At 42.3% G+C, this 22260-nt stretch overlaps 1 protein-coding gene across 4 annotated transcripts in view; it reads right to left on the reverse strand.

Moving 5' to 3' along the window:
• Positions 1–10437: 10437 nt before the first annotated feature.
• LIFR (LIF receptor subunit alpha) overlaps positions 10438–22260 on the reverse strand; it is a 51468-nt gene continuing 39645 nt past the window's right edge. For all 4 annotated transcript variants that reach the window (XM_086770821.1, XM_086770824.1, XM_086770823.1 and 1 more), the window contains 7 exons: positions 20585–20764; positions 18932–19033; positions 17187–17354; positions 16377–16538; positions 15225–15318; positions 14600–14678; positions 10438–13925 (listed from right to left, as the gene is read on the reverse strand). In XM_086770821.1, coding sequence (XP_086626947.1) covers positions 13287–13925; positions 14600–14678; positions 15225–15318; positions 16377–16538; positions 17187–17354; positions 18932–19033; positions 20585–20764 — 1424 coding nt within the window. In that variant the 3' untranslated portion in view covers positions 10438–13286. The remainder of the gene's footprint in view (positions 13926–14599; positions 14679–15224; positions 15319–16376; positions 16539–17186; positions 17355–18931; positions 19034–20584; positions 20765–22260) is intronic.

Here is a 22260-nt window from a genome sequence, read left to right on the forward strand (position 1 = left end):
GGAGGAAAGTTCTTAAATTCTACTTTTTTATTACAAGCAACAAAATCAATGAACAAATTTTGTAGAAGTAATTTTATACTTGTATATTTTTATAGCAGCAGCAGATCTGCTTACATGGTATAACTTTTAACATTTAGGTGTACTATACACTTAGCTCTTTGCACACTTTCCTAAAAATAGCAAAGTGACCTGTGGTTTCAATTTGTTATACAGGAGGCTTAATGTCTGTATTATACAGTTTTGGTGGGGATATTTGTGACTTATGACCAGATTTAAATCTGACATTTTTTGTTTTGTAAATTTTGACAGTTTAAAATTGTACATGATGAAGCTTTCCTGGCTTAAACAGATTAAATGATTAAGAAAAAAAAGAGCAAATGCTTGCTACTGTGGTACTATAAATCACTTTTTTTTTTTTCTGAAAAATGAGAAAAGGGATGTGCAAGAGACCTTGGTGGGTTACAGTCCTCTTAAAACAAATTGTTTTCTAGGCACCGGACCAACACTTATGCAACCTTGATTGCCAAACTGTAATTTAAGCAGGCGAACAGAGTGCTGTTGAGACAGAAAGGAAATGGTCCAGAATTTCATATTTTAGAGATTTTTCTTCCTTACCTCTTTGTTCAAAGCAGATCAGGGAGCCATTGTGGGGGTGTGAGAAGAGAGACCCACCATGCAGCTGGCACCCCACGGCTCACCGCGAGCCAGCAGCGGGAGAGGCACAGAACTCCTCAGTAGATTAGGTTCCAGTGAATTAAAAGCACCCAGTGTGGCAAAAGCAATGGAGATCAGGAGGTTTCTGCTGTATTATTACTGTGCTCAAGGTGCTCCGGGCTTCCTGGGAGCTAAAACACATTCCTGAGGCTCATCCCACCTACAGCTGACCATGAGCAGCTGCAGGCTTGAGTAGAATCATAGAATCGCAGAACCACAGAATGGTTAGGATTGGAAGAGACCTTTATAGGTCATCTAGTTCAACTCCCCTGCAAGGAGCAGGGATGTCTCCAACCAGATCAGGTTGTTCAGAGCCTCATCCAACATCCTTGAATGTTTCCAGGGATGGGGCATCCACCACCTCTCTGGGCAACCTGTGCCAGTGTTCTACCACTCTCAGCGTAAAATTTTTTTCCCTAATAGCTAATCTAAATCTACCTTCCTCTATTTTAAAACCACTACCCTTCGTCCTATCACAACAGGCCCTACTGAAGAGTATCTCCCCATCTTTCTTGTAGGCCCCCTTGAGGTACTGGAAGACCGTTATAAGGTCTCCCTGGAGCCTCCTCGTCTCCAGGCTGAACAGCTCCAACTCTCTCAGCCTGTCCTCAGAGGAAAGGTGCTCCAGCCCTCTGATCATCTTCGTGGCCCTCCTCTGGACCTTCTCCAGCTGGTCCATGTCCTTCTTATGTTGAGGGCTCCAGAACTGGACAGTACTCCAGGTGGGGTCTCACCAGGGCAGAGCAGAGGGGCACAATCACCTCCCTCGACCTGCTGGCCATGCTCCTCTTGATGCAGCCCAGGATGCGGTTGGCCTTCTGGGCCGCAAGAGCTTCTTGTCCACCAGCACTCCCAAGTCCTTCTCCTCAGGGCTGTTCTCAATCCATTCTCTGCCCAGCCTGTATTTGTGCCCGGGATTGCCACGACATTGCACTTGGTCTGGTTGAACTTCACGAGGTTGGCACAGGCCCTCCTCTCCAGCCTGCCAAGGTCCCTCTGGATGGCATCGCTTCCCTCCAGTGTGTTGACGGCACCACACAGCTTGGTGTCGTCAGCAAACTACTTGAGGGTGCACTCTATCCCACTGTCGTATGTCAGTGACAAAGATGTTGAACAGGGCTGGGCCCAACACGGTCCCAGTGGAAAAAATAATATCTGGCTCTAGATAACGGTGCATGCAGAATAACTGCCAAGGTGACCACAGTCCATCTTCTGCATGCTGAAAGGGCTACCATGGTCACTTAGGTGGGAGATCCCTTGTAAACCTAGCAGCAGTGGTTGAAAACAAATACTGGGACTTTTTAGAAATAGAAAGAAAAATACATGGTGATGCTGGCATATAACATGCACCTGTGCTCTGCCCTCTGTTCAAATCACACTTCAGAAAAACTGTCTGTAGAGGACATGGCCACCTTGCCAAGGAGCTGGACACATGCATGGGTCTCCTTCCAGGAGGAGCACAGTTTTGTTTGTCTTGGGGAGCCCCATGGGGAGAGAGGAACCAGTTGAGAAAAAGCAAGATAAAGCATATGATCAAGATGTAGCTTTAAAATGGAAGTAAATGGAATCTGATGCCAGGGGGTGTAGAGGGGAAGTGTGGAGAGTTTGAAAATGGGTAATAATTAAAACCTCTGGAGGTGGAAGGTCTTGCTGGCTGCTTGCTGCAGCAGCACTGTAGTGGTAGCCAAACCCAGCCTGTGCTCAGGTTGCATCTCAGCTGCTGGCTACTGGAGAGAAAAGAGTCACATTTTGTCTGCTTGGGGGGTTTCCCAAACGCTAGAGACCAGTCCTGACCTGGCCCAGGGTAGGGAGATCCGGCTGGCTGTACTCTGAGTCCTGGGGACTTGCCGTGCTGCGGGTAATGGGGGACAACGCTGGTCCAGAAGTGGCATCAGCGTATGCTCTCACACGTGCCTCGCCTCTCCCATCCTTTCCTTTCTGTTGCAGGGTTTGTAGAGCAGCTCCAAGACAAGCATCTGGTGGGAGAAGTCTCTATTTTAAGATAATGTACTGCAGAATAACAGGAGTACAAGGCAATACTTCTCGAAAACAAAAGATGCTTTTTGAAACACAGATGGTGGGGGAGTGGGTAGGAAATACCTCTGTTGTTGTTGTGGAAAGGAAAGAGAAACGAACGGCAGCTCCCCAGATGACTATTTCCAGCTGTGCATATCACCGCATGGGAATTTGGAACTGGTGGCATCACCTTGCTGCAATGCAGGCTAAGCACAAGTGGCACAGCTGCGTGGTGCCGGACAGATGGGGAGGTATAGCAAAGGTACTCTGGGGTTTGAGTCCTTTATAGAGGAAAAACAAAAAAATCTTTTCTGCATCCTTTTAAAGATAGTCTGAGAAACTTATGAAGAGGGAAGCATCCTGCATCCACATCTCCAGCCTCCCTGGTGAAGCTGAGGGCTGAGTTAGAGGCAGGGTTTTCCACTCAGGAGGCTGGGCAGGAAAAAGGTGCCAGAAGCCCAGGAACATCTGGCCAGATGTGGGGCTCAGCAACCCTCCGATGCTGGGCCAGGGAAGGAGAGGGGAAAGGCGGACAGTGCATGGCAGAGTGCTTAGTCATTTTCCCAGGAACTGGCCTGGATATGCGTCTCACTGTCTCCAAGGTTGTTTGTTAACGATGTTATTTATTGCTCAGGCCATATCACATGCGCAGCGTGACCCTGGCCCTGCAGGACGAGCTCATGCCTGTTGACAGAGCTGTGTCCTTTTGGCACAAGTACCTGTGCAAACCAGCAACGAAGCCAGCAGTCCCAGGTGCTTGTGCCTCTCTCGCTGCAATTTAATCCCCTTCCTAAAACTGCAGTCCAGAGCTTTCTTCCAGATTTTCCACATTTATCCCAAAAGACATTCCCCTCCACTTTCTAGACCAAATGGCTTCCTTGGTGTCAGCGTTGGATGGATCAAGTCAGGCTTTATGCTGGGCACTGGCAGTTGGGCAGAGCTGCTCCTTGCTTGCCTAGGACACAGCTTATGTCATTGCTCTCCGTCATTCCTCCATCTCTCTTGGGAATTAGCAGTTAGGTTTACTCAGCTCCTAAAGCAAAATAGAGGGGAGGCATACCTGTCTTAGGAATGGTCCCCATAGTAGGCAAATTGCTGCACTGATGTGCCCTGGGTGGCCAAAGGTGAGGGGCCAGGAGCTCTTTTCTGTCCCAGTCATCCCAGCCAGGCCCCAGGGAGCAAAAAGGCGAAGAGGAGGAGGCGGCTGCCAGGGACGGGGAGCTGCCCATTGCACCTGGCACATTGGCCTGCCACAGTACCTGTTAAAGTTATTATTTCATCAACCAGGCTCTGCTTTTGAGAACATGTTTTCATCCTGTAGATAAAGCAAAGTAAGCCAGGTGGGAACTGCATCAACCCAGCTCTGTATGTGCAGCTCCCTCTGCAGCACCGTCACCCCCGAAGGGGCAAACCTCCTCATTTTAAAGGACTAGATAAAATGCAGCCATGGTTTACTCATGGAGAGCAGCAGCCACATCCTATCAGCCAAACATGTCTTTTTATCAGCATTTTATTTCTTGAGGGATGTGTATGCACATCATAGTGGGGTTTTCCCTTCTCTGAAGAAACACCTTGCTCTGATGTCCAAGTCAGGCCATCACCTGCTCCAGTGAGCACATCCCTCCCTCCCACTCTGTTTTTTTCATGGGTATGAGTCACCCCTGGTCCCCTCCTTGGGCAATGGTGTGTTCCTGCCGCTATGCTTGGGCATCTCACATGTGAGTAACAGCCTAGTGCTGGCACCTGCGGTGGACGGAGCTCTGCGAGGACCTGGATTTCTGCCCCCGAGGACATGACCCAGCTGGTCTGTGAGTGCCCTCTTTCCAAACCCTTGTGACAGACTGCCTGGCAGTGCTGCGACCAACTGCCCTTATTTCTCTCGAATATCCATTCACTGTCAGAGCATTTATCTTTGTTTATTGTGTCCAAGACAAAGGCAATGCTGTTTCTTCCTCCTCCCAGCTATTTCTTCTCTAAGCTTCTCTCAGTCTTCCTTTCTAGGAACATAACGATGCCGAATCTTTCAGCACTGTCCCCACAGGTCATGTTTTCCAGCACCGTATGTTACTGTGATGTATGAGGACAGCATGGAAGAAATGGGGCTGCTGAGCATGGATGATGGAGACTTGTTTTGAACTCATTGCTGCTGTTCCTGCACTGGCCAAAGCAGCTGCAGGGTTTGAGAGCGCAGCTGTGGGATTCTACCTTTGGAACAACCAAAGCTTTTCCTCATTTCCAAAGCTCCACGCATTTCAGTCTTTTCAGAGCAAGTACTCTTCAGTCCTGCTTAAAGGACTTAGTACCCTTGATCCTGCACCTCCCCAGTGCTCAGTGGAGCTCACACATCCTGCCTAGTTGCTGACATACCAGTAAGCTGCACCAATCTGCTATTGCAAGACAAGGAATGGACTCTGACTTTCCAGACTGCCTACAAAGAGATGGAGAGTGCCGTGCTGCCACGCAATGATGGCTTCACGTGACATGCCATGATGTGGCACCTGTCTGTACACACACTGCTAAGCCCGTGTGTCAGTCCCTAGTTCAGACATCGTGGTTAGATGAGCCACAAAATTCCTTGGCTGTCACTAGGACAATAAATAAGTGCTATGACATAATCGGCCTCAAACATAAGGCCCATGTTACTGCCACCATAGAAGCTGATTATATGAGAAAGTGTCACCCAAACCAACCCCACAGTGCGCAACCTGGGCCCCTTCTTCCTGCTGCTACGTCCCTCGTCTTGGAGTAGGGATGTCCACCACAGAGAGCATCCAGCTGCTCATCTCTGCAAGCCCTCAGCTCATCTCAAACGCCCAGCTGTGTTAGAGCCGTAAGCTGAGCAGGACACCGGTAAGTCAGCTGGCCTCCTTCCTGTCATCACATCGCATGGCAGGAACTGGAGGGCTTCAGTGAACCGTGTATGTACGCACTATGGCATGCTGTGCTTCGGAGAAGCAGCTCAGAGAACACTCGCTTTACTACCCGCTCCGCCGATCAAGAAGCCAAGGCTGTGCTTGACAGGTCCTGTGGTTATTTACTCTGGCACAGAATTAAAATAACTCTATTAGTACTGGACCATGAGCAGAGTTTCAGTCTTACTTAAAAATAAACATGCAAGCAAGGAATATCAAAACATGTAAGAGTGTAAGAAAATATATTTATTAAATTCCATGGCAATACTATGGTAAAATTGTTAAATACATGCGTATTTTTACACACTCAAGCAATACAATAGGAGTTACAACAGCCAAGCAAACTAGGTTTAAAATGTATGCAAAGTTGGTATCTTAGTGTTAGGTTAGTCTTATATGTCATCTGCCACACTGGAATATTATTTCCCCAACATGATCCTTTTTAAAGCATGCATTTGTTTAACTGTTTAGCTAATAAATTTTCATGTTGATAAACTTGTTTGAATCAGTATTTTACTTGGTATGCTACAATTTCATTAAAGTGCTGAGTGATGATTTTGCTTAAATTGTGAAAAAAATATTTTTTCAATAGTGGATTTGGAAGCTGGAAAACTTGAGTATCATTCAGCAATAGAAATATGTTAAATGACTGATTAGATTTAGTGTGTTAGGAAGACTGTTTTGTCAGCTTGATTTATTGATTTATTCTCACAATTAATTTCTATAGATGACTATTTCAATTTGGAAAATAATATTTTCACTAGTATTTAACAAAAGTCCATTAAAATTTTTGTAAAAACAGAACATAAGAACATCTCTAAACAAATCATTTACACTGTAAAAAATATGGTATAAAAAAGCTAAAAAAACATTAAATTTGTTCACAGTATATATTTTTAAAGTTACAGCATTATAGTACAACATTGTTGTTTTTTTTTCAGGTGACCTGTGTGACTCCACCAGCTCTGCTGTTTTGTGTGCCACAACGGGATCAGAGTTCAAATTACTGTTACTTTCAGGTAGGATTTCAGACATGAGTCAATTCAGTTATCATCTTTGTTTGCTATCCCCTTTTTATAAACTTTCCAGACATGCTATGAAGTGTAAAATGTTGTTCATCCTAAGACACTCTTGAATCACATTAAGGAAACATTGACAAAGTGATGTTCAAGGATTCTTTTTTTTTTATTGAATTCTTGCTAAAAAGTGTGAGACCTTATCAGTTTCTATTTTACTTTGCCCTGCTTGAGCTATTTCTTTTTTGAATTTTTCTCAGCGCACATAATGAAAATGATATAACATTTCATTTTCACTTTATCCATCGGTAAGTATTACTTACTACATTTGGCACAAAATGAGACCAAATGAGTCACAAAGGTATTGAACCTTCTCATGGGAGCTGTGCATACACTTCCACTGGAGCTTGCTTTCACTGGAGCTTGCTTTGCTGTCCAGTTCTGGAGCCCCAACATAAGAAGGACAGTTGGAAAAGGTCCAGAGGAGGCCATGAAGATGATCAGAGGGATGGGGCACCTCTCCTATGAGGACAGGCTGAGAGAGTTGGGGCTGTTCAGCCTGGAGAAGAGGAGGCTCCAGGGAGACCTTATAACGGTCTTCGAGTACCTCAAGGGGGCCTACAGGAAAGATGGGGAGATACTCTTCAGTAGGGCCTGTTGTGACAGGACAAGGGATAATAGTTTCAAAATAGTGGGAGGTAGATTTAGATTAGCTATTAGGAAAAATTTTTTTTACGCTGAGAGTGGTAGAACACTGGCACAGGTTGCCCAGAGAGGTGGTGGATGCCCCATCCCTGAAAACATTCAAGGCCAGGTTGGATGAGGCTCTGAGCAACCTGATCTGGTTGGAGATGTCTCTGCTCCTTGCAGGGGGGTTGGACATGATGACCTATAAAGATCTTTTCCAATCCTAACCATTCTATGATTCTACGTAACAACAGTCAAAGTGCAGATTTGGGACCACCCCACATGGGTGGAACCCAGAGGTTCTGCTGGGTATCACATTAAAAAATAAGGATGCCATCTGCTCTGCTGCACCACAAAGTCAGCCGGGCAGCACTGGCACAAGGACAGAGTGAGACTGGAGGGGGATTAACCCCATCCTTTCATGCAGCACCCTGCCATTAGACCAGCTCACCTGCGTGGGGATGCCAAGCCCCCACCCTCCAACATACAGAAGTTCTCTGGAGACTTTTTTGTTGTAAAAGCAGAAGGAATTAATATAGTTTTTGTGGTGAAAAAGTATTGTCATGCATCCTGGGGCAACTTGTAAAGTTACAGAAACCCCTGCCAATATCAGCTGAAGTTTGTTTGCATAACATGCAAAAAGGAAACAAACACTGGCAATCTTAGAAACACTGGGGAAAATCCAGAGTTATATAAATCGGGGAGGAGAGGAAAGAAAATTGTTATGGAAGAAACTGTTTTCCAACTTTACAGAGATATTGAAAAATTTAAGACAGGCCTGAGCATAAGGAAATTAGTTTTTTAACATTCCAACATTTCTGAATCTGTGTCTGGCATATGGGGTCTGTGACTGTGTTTCCAGGCGTACTAAGGAAAAGGCAAAGAAAAAGCCAACAATAAATCTTGTGAACTGCCGACAGCATCTCTGAGCATCAGCCACACAGGACACCGCTTAGTGCTTAGTGGCACAAAGTCTGTGTAGTGTGTCAGGAGGAGTGCAGACAGCAGCTGTTTCCTCTAGATGAAACTGCGTCTCAGAAGGCATATGCTCAAGTACAGGGCTCGAAAAAAAATTGCTTTGGGAATTGCAAGCCAACTTCCTCTGCAATACGTGCATAGATACATAATGATGTAAGCACATATGTGTGGAAGGGGTTAGGACTTTTCATAGTGTTAAAAATAATAATGCCATTTGCACTGAAGTTTTCATTAAAGTCTGTGGCGGAAGAGAAGATGCCATTTACGTGGGAAGCTTTGATAGATTTATGATACATGGAGCCTTGTGAGCAATCTGATTCTTTAAATGTTACTTTTTTCCTATGTATTTCAGATTCTTTTACTATATTCCTATCTACTTGTAGGTATACAAATATTCTATTTACAAAGCAGTATCTGTCTAAAAATACAGCACATGATTTCTCATTGCCTTTTCAGAGTGATGTCTAAACACCTCCCTCGAATGCATCCAGTTGCTTTAATTTTTGCTACTATTCATGCTCAACTGAGTGTCCTGGAGGACAAGATCAGAGGTAACACCATAACCCTAAGCTTTACCCAGCTGAACGTATCCAAAAAAAAAAAAAAGAAAGGCAGCTTCAACGTGGCCCTTCAGAGCAGCCTAAAACTCGAGGTCAGCAGGAGCTTGCTGCTGCCATGTTCCCAGCAGAGGGAAGCTCTGGTCCCCCACATAAACCAAAGATGAAGAAACACACTGCATTTGCAAATGGTGTTGTGATGGGTAACACGGCTACTGGTTCCCTTTGGAAATGGTTTGCCCATGAAAGCAGCAACTACAGATAATAAAGACAGCTACCACAGCAAACGTTAGTCATTGGATTCTAAGTCTGTCTACGCAGCCACCGCATAGCAGGGGAGGTAATTCACTGCTTGCCTGTAATATTAGCTTACTGTTTTGTTGATACATTAACTAGTTGTTCTGTGAGGTATATCATGTGCAGGTCTACCATCCCAAAATTTAAGACACAAGACCCAGATCCCCTTGCATGTCAGAACAATAAAAATAACGAATGTGCCAAATAGGAGTGTGCATGATGTTACATCAAACGTGACTGATGTTCCACACGTACAGTGAACAGTACAAAAACCCATTATGAACCCCCAGTTGTCACATATGACAGGCATGGCTCAAAAATAAAAAGCAGCAGCACTGATTATTTGCTTCAGAAAGAAATTGCTTGGCACTAACACTCTCTATCTCTGAACACTGATCCAACTGGAGGACTGAAGCACAGGGTTAGGACCAACAGTGTTTTGGACACAATCCCTTCTGGTCATATCGCTTCTGGAAGTTGGGTTTTTTTTGTCTGGTGGTTTTTTTTTGTGTGTGTGTTTTTGTTTTTTTTTTTTTAAAGCTGAACTTTCTATTCTTCTAGAAAAAATAAAAAGCCAAAAGAACTAAAACAAAATAGACATTCAATAAAGGAATAAGATATTTCAGAAAATGATGGTTAGGAAATGCAGTATTTTACATTTCCTAAAGCATTTTTGAGAAACAATTTGACTGAAGAGGCTCACCAGGAAGCCCGAAGGCACTAGTACAAGTAGTCTGATCCCCCCCGAATCCCAAAGTTTTAGTCTTACAATTGTTATTAATGTATTCAGAGGCTGAACAGCACCGTGCTTTGAAAGTGAATTTGGTAAGAAGACATTCCTAAAGACACTTCACTGATTTAACATGGCACTTGGGCTCAAAAAGCAAGTCTGTTCCCTGACATTCCTTGTCACTCATCCTTACTGCTCCAGGCACCTAGAGGTGTCTTCACATGGTCACTAAATTAGCACACACCCTGTCACTACCCAACTGGTATTTGGATTCGCTGCTGAAGATTTCAGACTGGCATTTGAAATAAGTCTTCACTGGCAGCACTGAACAACCTCAAAGGAAACCACAGAGGTGAAGCAGCTGAGCTTTCAAGTGCTAGAATTAAAACTGCTTATAGGTTCATAACCAATAAGCAACAGTAAATGATGCTACATATGCAGCACAAGACTGTGTCGCTCCCCTATTCACCTCACTCTCTGCTACTGATACAAGATGATGCACGTGGTAAGCCATTGCTCTTAACAGGACTCTTCTGCCCTACATCCTGGAAGTCAGAACACCAGTCAAATACAATATATAGTCAAAGTTTAAAAAAAAAAAGGTGACAGATAATTAGATCAGAGTGCTTTGTTAATATCAAGGCAGACCCTGTATTTGTGGACCTTTCCCCTACGTAATCACTAAGAAATGAAGCAATTTAAAATGCTGTTGCCTTTACTGAATAGGAAGAGCAGCACAAAGGAAAACCTGAGTATGTGAGGTTGGGCTGTGTTACGTGATTCACCATGAGAGCACTGCAAAGGGTGCTAGGCTGCTCCCTGTGAGCTCTGTGTGCTCTCCAGCTGGCCTGGCTTCCAGTCTGGCAAACTTAAAATTGCTAGTACTCTCAAACTTCAGTTTAGTTTTGTTTCTTGCAATACACAGCCATATGAAAGCAGTTATTCTTCATGATCAGCTGTTCCACTACAGAGGGTTTTTTTTTTGTTTGGATCACCATACAATACTGATAGCTCTTCTGCATTGAGAAACTGCTCCCTTAAAAACCCAAACCACTACCCATACACTCTGTCCTTGACATCTTCTGCTTTCAATTAAAAGCATATGGTAGCACAATCTAAAATTCATCTTAGGAGATAAACACATTAAGCCAAATCTCCACTAGTGAAAAGAACTCTGCTCTAAAAAAAGATATTGTGAAAAAGGGTTGTTACTATGAGGATTTAGCCTCCTCCCTGCTATCAAGCACAAAGGGCAGAACTGCTTCCTTTTATGTATTAGTTTAGTGTTCTGAGGAATAGGCAGTAATAGATTAGGCATGAAACTTTCTCTTGTGGTGATGTCTGGTGACAGATGGACACCAGCTCTTTGCACTGCCTATCTGTCTTTTCAGTCGCAGCTCTGCTAATTCCAAAATTCAGCCTTAAAAGCAGAATCCTATCTGCACTTTCTCTTCTTGCAGACACACCTGGCACTCTGTCAGGTCTGCAAGCACATCTGTTTTTACTGTCTTCACATTTCACTCTTCCAGGAGGCACACAGAGGCAATTGTTACTGATGATGATTTGGATGCTATTTAGTGTTTTGCCGTTTTGTCAGTTTTGAAATCCCTCTGTATTTTCATTCTACAGAGATGGGAGAGATGTACCAACACCTGACACTGCACCATCTGTTGCTGTGATTAGGTTTAACGTTTAATGTTTGTTTTTATTTTGATGGCCAGATCACATGGTTTGGAGACAGAATGTCTGCAGAGCTAGCCATCCTCCTGCTCTGCTCTCACCCCTTTATAACTAGCAGCTTAGCCAATTCAGCCTCCTTATCCGTTTTGGGCTCTTGTTTAGAAAACCACTCCCCCATCTTATTTATTCAAAACACCACAAAGTAGCTAAGGAAATTGGAATCTCAAAAAAAGATTCAGCTAGGACTGATCAAACTTTTAAATATTTGACCTCTCACCACTGTGTTTTACAGTAAGGAACCAGTCAGTTAGACAATGTAAGCTAGTGAAATTCACGGTGCCACATTGTGAAGTTTACACAGTGAAGTGTTACAACTACTGCTGCCTAGAGATGCGTAAGTGAAAACAAGCATTTTCAAAGATGATTGGTCTGAACACTCTTTTAAGCACACAGATATACATTGTTTAAGCTTTCTTTGCATCACATGTCTGGTAAAGGAGAGGTAGAATTAGCAGCCCTAAAACCTCCTTGGGTTTCTCCCTGCCACTAGAGAAATCCCACCTTGTACTCCCAGGTAGGATTGGTAGAGAAGGTCCTGTTGGTAAACACTGGAGAACAGCCACACAGCAGGTGGCAAAGCTAATACAATAAAGACCATCCAAATAGCAATTTGTTCTCAAGGAGCTAGTACTACCTACCTGTAATTTCATGTGTCAGACTGCTTGCACAGCTAATGTTAGTAGAAAGAGATTTCCCCATGGCTTACATTACTCTTTAGTGCAAAGACTGCTGAATGCTGGGGGCAAATTGAGTACTGTACCACTTTGAAGCAGGAGATCCGAAGCTATGAAATACAAAATGCATTACTGCAATACATTAGGAAAGATTAACTCCTTAAACAAAGGATAGAAAAAAAATATATAGCATTCTAAGTTTTGTTTTTTAAAAAAGTTTTAAGCTTTATGCAGTTCTTGCTGAGGTTTAAGTCAGTGTTACACTTTTTCCCCAAGTTTGTACCCCTGAGTCAAACATTGAATAAACATTGTACAGTAGGTACAGAAACTAGTGTCTAGTTAAAAAACAACAGATTTGAATTGCCATTGCTTCAAAAGTGTTAAACAGTGACAATACTCTTCTGTATGGGAGAAGGAAAAAAGAAAAAAAAAAAAAACAAAAAACATTCTCATTTGTTCTTCAGTTGTAACTAGGTAAAAAGCTCAACAGTTTCCAACCACATTGTTTCCATGTGTTGGGCTGAGCTTTGTGATAAATGAAACTTTCAATAAGGAAACCTGTTGGGGCTGCATCATTTGAGTATGCACAGTTGAGAACAACTACAACAAAGCAAAGCAATCTTTCCAAGTTATAAGTTGCATGAGACCATATTAATCTTGGAGCACTATGTGAAGGTAGGCAGAATTCTTTCACTATGATTATCAGGAGCTCTAAACTTAATACCCCTTATATCCAATATATTTTACTAATAACTAAATTGCTATAACTTGGGCCTCTTGGCCTCTGTTAAAATGGAACATTAACACTTTCGCTAACTTTAACGTAACATTCAGCTCGCTAGAACCTCTGCTGACTGTCTCCAAGAATAACTCATGCCTTTTGCACTTTTCCTCCTCCTTTCTTTACAACATCAAGAATAAGAGCTTATTTAGAAGGCAGGTTCAGGTGCAATAAGGACTCACTGTTAATCATTTGGTTTGTTCTGAAAAAAGTGTGTGAAGGACCACCCTATGTTACTGGGTTTGAGAGAGTCTTCGTCATCTTTTGGGGGAAGCAGAAACTGTCGGGAATTAATGGAGCACGGGCTCCCAAAAGATGCATTTTCATTGTTGCTTTCAACTGATCCAGGAGAGTCTGGAGTGTCCATGTTCCAGGCATTTGTGTTTGCTTGAGGTCTGTAACCTGCAGTTTTATCCAATTCTTCCTCTGCAGGTGAGCGACTCTCTATTTTCAGAGCACTGATAGGCAGCTGCATTTGTGGCTTATAGCCTGCTGTAGTCACCAAGTTTATTTCTGGCTCCTCCTGGGGTTTAATTTGAGGCTGATACATTGACTGGATGTCAATGTAAACCACCTGAGACGACCCCACAGGTTCATCCATAGGGGGATTTGAGATCTCCTCTTCAATGATAGGGGGGCAGTAGGACACAACTACATGGTTCTCTGTTTCTGAGTCAGAGCCATCTTCAGGCACAGTGGAGTCTGCTGCCGGAGACATCATCTCTGTGTCTTCAATCTTGGGAGCTGCAGATCGTGTTTCCACCACTTCGACACTATTAGGGGTGCAGGGGTTCATTTCCAGTGTTTTAAGTGTCTTATTCCCCTGAAGTGAGAAGGAGAAGAGGGAGAGACTAAGCCAAAGACCTGGAAATCTGAAAGCAACAACTTGCCCAAATTAAACCAGTATGTTGGCTTATGGGCTTGCACTCATGCCATTAGTATAATGTAAAAAAAAAAAAAAAAAGTTGTTTAGTTATCATTTTCTGGCTCATCATATATTCCTGTTAACATTAAAAGTATTTTAGCCAATTTAAAGAGACTCTAGATCTCACAATAAGCATTTGAGAACTCTTCCCCAAATCTCAGCTTTGTATAACTCATTCCAGAAGGTTATTCAAATGTTACGCCCAGCTCCAGCTACTGTGTCTACCAGGAGGTTGGGGTTACGGTGTGTACACCTCTCCACACTTTCTACTTCCCTAACCCTATGACAAAGAAGGGTACGTTACTTCCACATCGTAATCATGCACTGACACTTCCCGTAAGAGCAGGGGGAGAGAAATGCAGCAGTCCTTTCCTACTTCAAACTTTGCAAGTAACAAGATTGACAAGGAAGCTCTACACAGCACCCGACAAAAGTTACTCAGTAACTTGTCCAGTTCCCCCCGCCACAGAGTTTGTTCTACAACTGGAGCAGAAGGCTCAAAGTTTGCAAAAGAATTTTTTACTCACAATACCTTTTAGAAGTATAAATACTAGATTTAAAATGAGGGTTACCTCACAGATGTTCTTCTGAAACTGCAGTGCCTTACTGTTCTCAGGATTTGGGATCTCTGGATAAAATGTTTCTTTAATCCTTTAAAGAGAAAATAACAAACTTTTAGAAGTTACCAAGCCCTGAAACAGAGTGCGAATATAAAAAAGGAGTCAGGATGCTTCCCTTTAGTTCGGAATATTGAAGATATCTGGCACAAAGATTTAGTGTGCTACACTTTCACTGAGTCTTTAATGGAAAAAACAGCCAACCATTTTTAAAAATTATTTTTAAACTGAGGAACTTGATATGCCACATTTACAAAAAGATGGAGATGGGATGTCTACCTGGGTGTTTGTGGATGGCTCAAAAATTATAGTATGTTGCTAGCTTATTTCCACTTAGGAACTATTTATAAGCGGTGCTTACTGGGAGACAGCCTCCTGCAAAATGTTTTTTTTTGCATTCCTCACTCTTACTCCTCCCAGACTCAGTTTCTCCTCCAGCTTCTACAATGTGTTTTTGCCACCCGCCTTTAAACAAAGCCCACTGTACTTGGAGAAAACAAAGAGTAGCTAAAATCATGGAACACACTAGCATGGAAGCAAAGACATCCAGTAAAAGATAGAACTGAAGGCAGGCATTTACCACTCCCTCTTCCGGTAGCAGAGGATGCTGGCCATGACTCCAAGCAGCACAACCACTGCCACGGGGATGAGAATTGCAATGATTAATCCTACAGCTGGGGGACAGAAGAAAAAAAAAAAAAACACAAGACAGTAAATATATATCCAAAGTTACCATCACGTTTTATGCCTTTTCCAGCATTCCCACAGATTAGAGACCATTTCACCAAACTCATCTAACAGTGGTCTGCAGACAGTGACAGTGAGTGTACGTGTACCATACCCTTCCTCTCTGCCGGAAGAACAGAAGTCCATCCGGACACAGAGCTGGTTCAGTGATAACTACAGGAACCGGCAGATATTTCTCTCTCATTACTTAATTGCAAACGGCTTCATGTGCAACACAAGGCTGATTGCCACTCTAATTCTGTTCTCAGTGAGCACTGGAATTGCACTTTCAGGTTACTTGAGCTGGTAACGGCTCTTACAGGCCAACAACTCATTGCACAAACTACACTGCCTCTTATAGGGTTTACAAGGTGTCTGATTCCCAAGGTTCAGCTCTGATACATTCCCACTGCCTTCCACCATTGATGTTAAGTGCCTCAAGTTTGATTTTTCATGTATTTTACTTGCACCCTAGTGTTTAGTCCTTCATATGAAATACTTCCCCGCTCCCTTCTCCCCCCATTCCCCAAAGTAATTATTTTTTTTTAACTGTCTTTCTGGGTTTGGTTCTGGAAGAGATCAATAAAACTGAATTCAAAGCAGAGAAGCATCTGTTTACAATTCTGAAACTGCTAAGTGTTTCCACAATGTCTTTCTTCCCACCATGTATTAGCAGATATTCATCATGGGAAATGTGATAAAAACAACTAGCTGCTTGAGAAGACTAAGTTCAGACTCTACCGTATTTAGTAGTAGTTTAGAAGTTATTTTTCTTGAACTATAAGGTAGCTGTAATAGGAAAGGATCATTTACTCACCCTGAACTGGACCAATTTGTGTATTTAAAAATAGCTAACTAGATAAATTAAAAATTAGACTGTAGGCCCAGACTACCTAAAGGGACTAGAAAAAAAAAAAAAAAAAACACAACAAAATAAGCTCAGCTTTATGTACATCATACAGCCCCTGTGCTGAAGACCATTAATGAACAGGGAGATTCAACTTACAGTCCTCCTTTGTCACCACATAAAGGCTGTTGGGAGGGCTCAACCCACCAGCAGTATAGGCTTGTAGGTCCAGCTGGTAACTTGTTTTGCCTTGAAGATCAAGTATTTTCAAAGACTTCTTTGTTAAGTCAGTGATATTCTTAACTTTAAGTTCTGGATTCCCTGTTGGTTTGGAAGCAGTAAGAAAAGCATTCATTTGTAAGAAAGGATTCACAAAGATAGCCTCAGCTTTAGCAAGACTTTCTTGAAGTCAGCATATGAAACCTGAAGAACAGCCTGTGTAAAGGAAACTGAAATAAAAAAAACTAGCAATGCTGCTGCTTGCTTACACAGCACCAATCAGCACAGGAGTATGTTGTTGCTGCAGGTTGACTTTAGGTTCTTACACTCCTGCTTGTCCTCTTACGTTAATGTGAGCCAGGCTTCAGTTCTGTACGAGATGTTCTTACAAGATGGATACTGGATTAATATACCCAATAAAATATAGCCACGTAACCTCCCCCATGTCTCGTCTACCCAGGGTGTCTGTACACATAGCAGTGTCTCACACTGCCACTTAGTCACTGCATAGCTTTATGGCCTCAGTGAGCCCGGGTTGTCTCCAATTTTTGCCTTATGTTAAAAAACAACTGTGCTAACTACACAAGGAGCTGATTATTTCAAATGCCTTTGTCACATATCAGGGGCCAATTATACCAGTGAGTAATGCAACTGAATTATGATACAAACATCTTTTTGAAAAATTAATTAATTATTTTTTTAAGAGGGGAAAAAAAAAAAAAAGCTTGAGCAAAGATAGTGTTCATTTACCTGATTCTGAAAGCCTAGGCTTTAAAGCATCTTTTTCACCTTTTGCAAAGGAAAGTCGATATCCCTCTAAAAATCCCTGACAATCTTCAATAGGAATGTCTTCCCATTTTACCAATATAGAATCTGAAGAAGTTTCTTCTACAGTAAAATTTGGCGCACGTTTTGGAGCTGTGGGGAGAACGATGAAGGAGAAAGCTAGTTAGAAACCACGCTGTCATTAAATGCTGAATCCATGTAAGTGTTTCATTAGTTTTATTTCAGGGCTAGTACTTTCAACTTTTTCCTGAATACTTTTCCCTCATTCTCAAGAACATGCGAAAGGACTGAGCACACGCTACTATGAAGATACAAGTATGTTGGTCTCATTGTTACTAATTACTGCTGTATTATCTACTAACAGAAGCTGGAAGAAAAATGTCTCCTTGGGCAGCTTTCTCAGAGACCCATACATGTAAATATCCTTCTTCCTGAAACCAACCCCAAAAGATCACATAAACATCCAGAGCATACAAATCAGCATTCAGAGCTTTTAAAGGCTTTAACTCTGTGACTTCATAGCTTGTCTTCAAATTAAACAAACTCCACATTCCTGTCATGGAAATCTATCTCAGCTTAAAGGAATTATTCTTAGCAGGCCTCACAAGTCCCTATTCCAGTACCTGTATTCCACGGGAAGTGTTACAGCAGATACTGTGTAAGGTCTGGCACATTGGGACTTAGTCTGACAATTGGCATTGAACCTGTGCTGAACTCACATTTAAGAATGCATCTATTTTTGCCTTGAGGGTTATCTGTCCAAAGGCAGATCTGAGGTTTTAGGATGAACCTATGCTCTTGTGCAAAGTGCATACACTTCTCAGTTCCTAGTAAGTTTCTTCTGCATGTTTGATGCGTTTTTACTCCCCAAAATACTTTATCCTTTTACCTTGAAAGCTTCCAATCCATTGAGAATACATATGGAAAAACCTTCTGGGAAACTGTTCAGAATTTTTGCAGAGCTACAAATGGCTGAAAGTTGATTTCTGGTAAAATTGCCCTAACCTCACCTTCAGCCTTAGCAATGAAATAAACAATGGCATTTCCAAGGGCTCAGATTATGTCAGCAGCTCAGTCTTCCAAGCAAACTATTTTAGCAGAAAACACATTAAACTTCAAAGTGAAATGGGTGCTGTAGTTACAATACAACAGAGTTGTGATGCTAAAGGATAAAGCCACGTTCAGATTCTTAGCATTCAGACACTGATGTGCCTCCAGGCAAGCAAAGCTCAGCCTTGGATCAAAGCAGTTACGCAGACAGTGTTCATATAAGAGGGAATACAAGTGCAATTCTCAAAGCGGCTTGTACTCTAGGATCTAATTCTGGTCTAAGAAGCGCTTTTAAACAGAAGTGTTGTGGACATTTCTTATATTTGCTGAGCTGTACCAAATGTGCTCAGAAGTTTACTTTGACCTCATCAAAAAAAGCTGCCTCCTCTCCCCAGCCCTATGGTTCAAATTATGCCTTTGCCACTGCCTTCAGAGCAAACTTCGTGACACCCTGTGCCACCACACAAGCTGGAGAACACTGCATGCTAGGAACTGGAAGTGGCTGTAGAAATGTATTAGAATTATATACAGAGAACGAGCAGAAGTCAGTACTACTGTATGGGGACTCTGGTCTCAATCTCCTTCCGTCAACACTGAGCTAAAAATAGACATAGACTAAATTCACTTTGTAAAGACTCAGAACAATCAAGTGCACTTACGCAGCTCTTTCATATACCCAGTTACATTTTTCAGTAACTGATATCCACCAGATTTGCAGCCATATAGTGAAAAGTTGTATCTCACACCAGGTCTAAACAGAGCTACAAGAGAAAATTGCTGTAAGAATATTTCGCTTATGAAGAGTGACTTATATAAATACATATTAAAAAATTACAAAGTCTTGGACCATGGTATTAGGTATAAATACTACTCCTACTTGTAACTCCTATAGAAGCTATGCCATCAGATGTAGTTTAGAAGCAGTAAGAAGTCTAGTTCTCAGAGAAATTTTGGTTCTAAACAAACAGCATTCAAAACAAGCTATTCAAATTGCATAAATTGCTCTTTTCATGGGGAAACACAAACTCAAGTTACCAGAAACAATCCCCTTCCTTTCCTCCCACAGCAGCCATGTAGATCCTGTCTCCTCCTCAGAAAGACAAATGCATTTTGAAATACTCAGGCTTATTACAGCAACAATACAAACGAAATTCAGAGGATTCTCAAAAGTGACAGTGAAGCACGTTAGCGATGAACTCCAGGCCTGAACTAACTCTACAAAAAACAGAGTAATCAAATTTCTGCTTCATATGTCTTTAGTGGAGGCATAGGTGTTTGATACTACGACATGTAAATAATTTACCACTTCCTGGGATTTTCTCCAGTCAGAGTTGTACACTACTTTCAAGAGTTTTTCTAAACAAGATGTGAAACTCTACAGAAGTCAAGTGAGTTTTGCAAGAGTTCAGGTCCAGCCTGAGAGATTCTCCTGACAGGACTAAGCACAGGGGTGGATTTTCCAGCTTGAGCCCAGCCCTAGCAGCCTGGTAACGCCCATCTCAGGAAAGAGCTCAGGAGTAGAGCAGTGCATTGTTGGACAGACATAGTATTTTCTGCTTAGAAAAACCAAGCTCTAACTGGCACAGACGAAAACAATGTTGACACAGGGTTGTAATTACAGGCAGGAAAACATACTGCCTCCCCTCCCAGGTCCTACTCTCCCCCTCAACTTTCCTATGTGCACAGCTTCAAGTTGTTTTCTCTAATGTAGGCTTTATATACTAAACTCTTTTAAAAAAAACAAATATATACCCTTCTAGCCAGCAGAGAAAAATCCTACATCTTTTTTGGGTCCTCTCTTTCTTCTTCTGTTCCTAATAGTCCCACCACAGCTGAGTTTCATTTCCCTGATCTGCCCACCAGCATCTAGAGACCTGGAATGTGCCCTGTTCCAGGAAATTTCAATTGCTGACAGCAAGCCAACACATGGAGGTCACACTCAAAAAAATCTGCCTCATGTAAAAACAACAGATTAGTCTTCCCCCCATCCTGAGCAGTGCTGTTTATGTTTAGGATCCAAATAAAACCCCAAACCCTAGATTAACTGTTATGCATTAGGCTGAGTTAGGAAGTTGCTGGATGTAGCCAGAAAAGGTAATTTCAAAACAGTTAATAAACATAGGATGATAACAGTTAAACCAAGACCGATATTTGGATTTGGCAAGGCTGTGTTAGAAATTAAAATAAACACAGTACCAAGGAGGGGTTCATTTCTATACACAGCAATGCAACAATCCTCAACCTACTTCTCCTTCCACTTACTGCTCAGGGTCTAAACCAGAAAGACACACAACAAATTATTTCTGACTTACCAGACTTTATCACTGCATCTGTTGTATTTGAAGGAAATTTCTGCCAGTCCACACTACAGGGTTCAGACCCAGATGAATGACACCATTTTACTATGTAGCCACAGGTCATGTTAGGGTAAGAATTCCAAGAAATATAAATTCCATTCCCCATTGCCACGGCCCGATCTGTTTTGACATTGTCTGCAAAAAAGACGACACAAAAATCCATCAGAGAGCAGACACTTATCTGTAGCCCAAGATGTAAGAAAGCCTTCCAGCCACAGCACAAAGGTTTTATAAACTGCACTAATTTCTAACTACGAGAGTGGCGCTCCTGGTACTGGGAAATTCGAAGCAGTGCACTCAGCTATGCTTTCTGAAGTTCTGGAAATCAGACATAGCTTGCAGCAAATCCCTCAGCCAGCCTTAAGTATGATGACGAGAAGTGCTGCAGCTCAGGACTGGCTTAAAAAGCACTTTTTCAAGGTAAGGATTTACAGCAGATGTCAGGTTCAACTCTGACTTGACACCAATTTGGCAGGAGCCTACAGCAATAAATTCCTTCTGTCATTTTACCAGTTTGCTTTGTGTTTCTTTCACAGTGCCTTGCTGTCACTCGCCCGACCACAGTCAACCTTTTTTCACAGAGAATGAACAGCAAAAGTCAAGTCTCTAGTGAACTTTCTGGAGGCTTCAGTCTACCAAGAGTAAATTTAAAAAAAAAAAAACCAAAAAAAAAACCAAAAAAAACCCACCAAAAAACAAAAGAGTTTTGCCTTTAGTCTATTTTTTTAAATTTCTGATTATCAAGGTTTAGCTGCTCTTGAAGTGATCAGATCTGGGAACGACTCCTGATTCCTGCAGCGTCTATGGCTGTCCATCAGATGGGACCCCACTGAGCTAAGGGATGTTTTCCAAAGGACATCACAACAGCTGTGGCCCCACGACAGATCTGCAAAAACAATCTCAGGGTTTCAGTTTTTCCTTTTTCAGTGTTCTCATTTATGCTCCCTATTGAGTCTATTATTTCATGTTATTAAAGCCATAAACTATGGAAAGCTGAAGGGCAAGGGCAGTTTTTAAGAATAGTGCTGTGAAAACTTTACTCTCACAGACGTGCTGTGAATGTTGAAGGATTGTCTATTTCTAAACAATCTTAACATACAGCTAAGTGCACAATCCTTCCCTAGCTTGTTCATGTTCATGATTTAAAAAAGGCAGTCAACTCCCGAAGTCTTTCAATACTTTTCCCTAAAATGCTATTATGCATCCAGTGAAACCATACTTCCATGATACTAGAAGAGAGCACATTTCTAATTAAACTGCTTTAATTTTCCGATTTACATGAAAGACTTTTTACTGACAGTGAGCACATTCTCTCTGAAAAAATTCTTAAATACACCACTCTCAATTTTATTTCCTGAGACAGATCACTAGACATTCACCCAGGGCAGTACCACTCATTTTGGTGTATTTATAGCTGCAACCCAGACTAGCAGAAATAAGTACCAGCACTACAGTACTACTGTGGTAGGGGAGCCTGTAACAGCCAGACTATATGTCCCAGCTCTCTACAGAGCACTTTTCAGAGAGAGTGAGAAATTAATTAAGGCAGAATACCCTTTGTTTGTGTTTTGAGTTTTCACGAAACCTCAGCAGATCTCAAGCTTCAGAGGCACCGTGCTCTTAAGGACATT

Source organism: Chlamydotis macqueenii, chromosome Z (assembly GCF_036417535.1).
Source record: "Chlamydotis macqueenii isolate bChlMac1 chromosome Z, bChlMac1.mat, whole genome shotgun sequence".
NCBI lineage: Eukaryota > Metazoa > Chordata > Aves > Otidiformes > Otididae > Chlamydotis > Chlamydotis macqueenii.